Genomic DNA, 3,072 nt, shown 5'->3' on the forward strand with positions numbered 1-3,072 from the left:
ACACACGCCTTGTCCTACGTGGCACATAAAATCGGCCAAAACGTGCCAAGATTCGTGCAGATACTGTTGAACGGCGATGGATGTGTGTGGTTTAGATGGCTAACGCCCACACGTGTGGGCGTTAACATTTCCGTAAAATTATATTTTAAAATATGTTTGTATACATCCGTACATAGTTCATATTGAAATCTTTAAAAAGATTTATACGAAGGCACGATCACTTAAAGCCACTTCTCCACCGCACCTTTCTCCAGGGTCAGAACTTTAATTAATTCAAAAGGGTCGAATTATGATCGCAGAGTGATAATCCAGAAACCCCACACGAGGCTCACTCTGTTTTGCTTAAGATATGGGAGGGGGGCAGAAAAGGAGGTTTGGTATTCGCCCCCAACCCCTACACGTCTAATCACCGACGCCAAAGTGCGTTTGACTTTACCTAAACACACATGTATTTTGTTAGCATTAAACACACGCTTAATTTGGTCCCTGAATTAACAATGTCAAACGAAAGAAGCCGAAGCCATGATACCCAAAAGAAAACTTTGACTCCTACTCGTTCCCACGTCACTCCTTGCACGTCTCCACCACTTCATATCATCATATGTTCCCTCTCCATCGCACGCACGCCGCCGCACTTCCCTCCACGCTGCACGTCCCGTCCTCCGCCTGCACGCCAATGGCGCCCTCACCGCCAAGCACCACATGCCTTCACTGCCACCGTCCATTCTTCCGACTTCTAGTCCTCGTGCTTGCAGGAATCCGGCCCGCATCGTCGCAGTTCATCTTCACGCCGCCGACGGCCGGCGCGACCTTCGTTTGGGCGTCAACCCCGCCCCCGCCGCCAGTTGCCGGAGGACTTGGCAGCGGGACCTTCAACATTGCCACCTCGATCCTCTTTGTAGGCGTGATCGTGGCGCTCTTCTTGGTCGGCTTCTTCTCCGCGTACCTCCGCCGCTGTGCGGACGCCGCCACGGGCGCGCGCCGAGGTGGGGCCGCCGCGAACGCCAACGCAGCCGTCGCGGCCGCTGCGGCGGCCGCATTCTCGTCCGCGGTTAGCCGTAGCAGGAGGCGTCCCGGGCTCGACGTCGCCGCGATGGAGGCGCTGCCGGTGCTGACGTACGCGAGGGCGAGGGCGGTCAAGGCCGGCCGCGGGGCTCTGGAGTGCGCGGTGTGCCTCGCCGAGTTCGCCGACGACGGGGAGAAGCTCCGTCTCCTCCCCGGGTGCTGCCATGTCTTCCACGCGGCGTGCATCGACGTGTGGCTCGCGGCGCACGTCACCTGCCCAGTCTGCCGAGCCGACTTGGCCGACCCGGCCGTCGCCGCCGCCGGCCACGTCCTAGCGGCTGACCTCGCTGCCCAGGTAGAAACGTCCAACGACACGGTGATCAACGTCGAGACTCCCGATCCAGCACCAGTTGAAGATGCCGCGTCTGATCAGCAGCAGGCAGAGACGGCGGAGGAGCGCGTGGATAGGTTCACGCTGCGGCTGCCGGAGAGGCTGAGGAGGGAGATCGAGGAGGCGAAGCGGCTCCGCAGAGCGATGAGCGCGGTGACCGCCGCGGCAGCGGCGAGCACATCAAGCGGGCGGTGGGTGCCGTCGGCGTTACGGACAATGTCGGCAGCGCGTCCTAGCGGTCGATGGTCGGCGCTGTTCCGCGCGTTGTCGGGACCACACCGAAGCGAGCTGGGCGGCAGCAGTCGGAGGGTGGCGCCGCTGCAAACTCGCGCCGCCAGCGATGACGCGGTGGAGGTGGTGGTGGTGCAGGACGACGCCGGGCAAGCGGAGAAATACTATGCGCACAGCCTCACGTTCGCCGGGTTCGTCATTGACGGTGACGTCGCAGCTGGCGACTGGAACCCGGAGGTCTTCCAGATCTCTTCTGCCGTCCCGGTGGCGGCGACGTCGATCGCAGCGGTGAAGCCAAGGGAACACATTTAGTTGATTTTTGTCTTACTGTAGCATTGAAAGTAGTGGAGATCCCAGTGTTGTTCTGTTGAACGTGACCGGAACTGTACATTTAGAGTTGTAGTTTGGTCGATTTCGAAGTTGATCTCCGACTCTCTGTACATAAGTAAATACAGACTTATTTTTGCTAAGAAAATTGTGAATCGGTCTCGCCGTGCTAGCTACTTCATGCATCGTCATCACCAAGCTAACGATTACCTGAAATCCTTATAAGCATATAAGATCATAAGGCACAAGAAGTGCACAACGATAGCAGATCCATCTTGGAAATCAGCAGCAGCGCCAATATTCAGCGTTAGAGAAGTTCAGTTTTCCATAAGCCTTGACAAGAGGAGCAATTGTTTGTCATGGAAGTGTTCTTTTTGCAGCTAATTTGCAGTTGACTTGCTCTAGTCCATGAATAGATCCATTCCCCCTCATAGCAAGGCGAAAAAGAAGATCTTGCAAACTTGTAACCAAAGCAAGCTTGTTCATACTTTGTGACTGAAATCGTGTGACGGTGGAGACAGAAAACAATACAGAGAAACATGCTGCATGATACCTGTGTGACTCTGAAATAACTTGTCACAAGCAGATCATAGTCAACGATGCCACTTCATAGTTCAGAACTTGTTTGATTTGTTTAGGAATAATGGTGCACACTGGACAGCCACAGCTGTTGCACATCCGCATTTCAAGCCTTGTCATTCTATATAGCCCTATAAAAATTTGGATAAATGAATCTAATAGCTACGGAACCATAAATATCATATGCCACCTTCACAGAAGATCAATATATAATTTAAATGGTTTCAATTAAAGTAACGACAAACTTCTAACAATTGGTTATGACCTCAACATCTTGACTTGTTACTCCTATCAGTGTATTTTATTACAGGGAGAGAAGACCAAAATGCACTGGCATTTGGAGTATCTTATAACTACACAAGCACATAGTTGTCAGATTTTCAAGAAAAAATGACAGACTGTCCACGAAAAGTTAAATTATCCTAAGATTGGCCTTTCAACGTCATATCAATGGACTCCTTTAAAACAACTCCAATAGCTCATGTACCCTTAATTTTTTTTTAAAGTATACGAGTAGTTAAGGCAAAAATAGCCCTCGA

The 3,072-nt window shown here is 52.3% G+C and overlaps 1 protein-coding gene across 1 annotated transcript; it reads left to right on the forward strand.

Annotated features, from left to right (window-relative positions):
- Positions 1–646: 646 nt before the first annotated feature.
- On the forward strand, positions 647–1,993 carry LOC119293721 (E3 ubiquitin-protein ligase Os03g0188200-like). Its single transcript, XM_037572098.1, has one exon. The coding sequence runs from the start codon at positions 677–679 to the stop codon at positions 1,937–1,939; it is 1,263 nt and encodes a 420-aa protein (XP_037427995.1). The 5' UTR covers positions 647–676; the 3' UTR covers positions 1,940–1,993.
- Positions 1,994–3,072: the final 1,079 nt, after the last annotated feature.

This window comes from Triticum dicoccoides, chromosome 4B, assembly GCF_002162155.2.
Source record: "Triticum dicoccoides isolate Atlit2015 ecotype Zavitan chromosome 4B, WEW_v2.0, whole genome shotgun sequence".
NCBI classification, from domain to species: Eukaryota; Viridiplantae; Streptophyta; class Magnoliopsida; order Poales; family Poaceae; genus Triticum; species Triticum dicoccoides.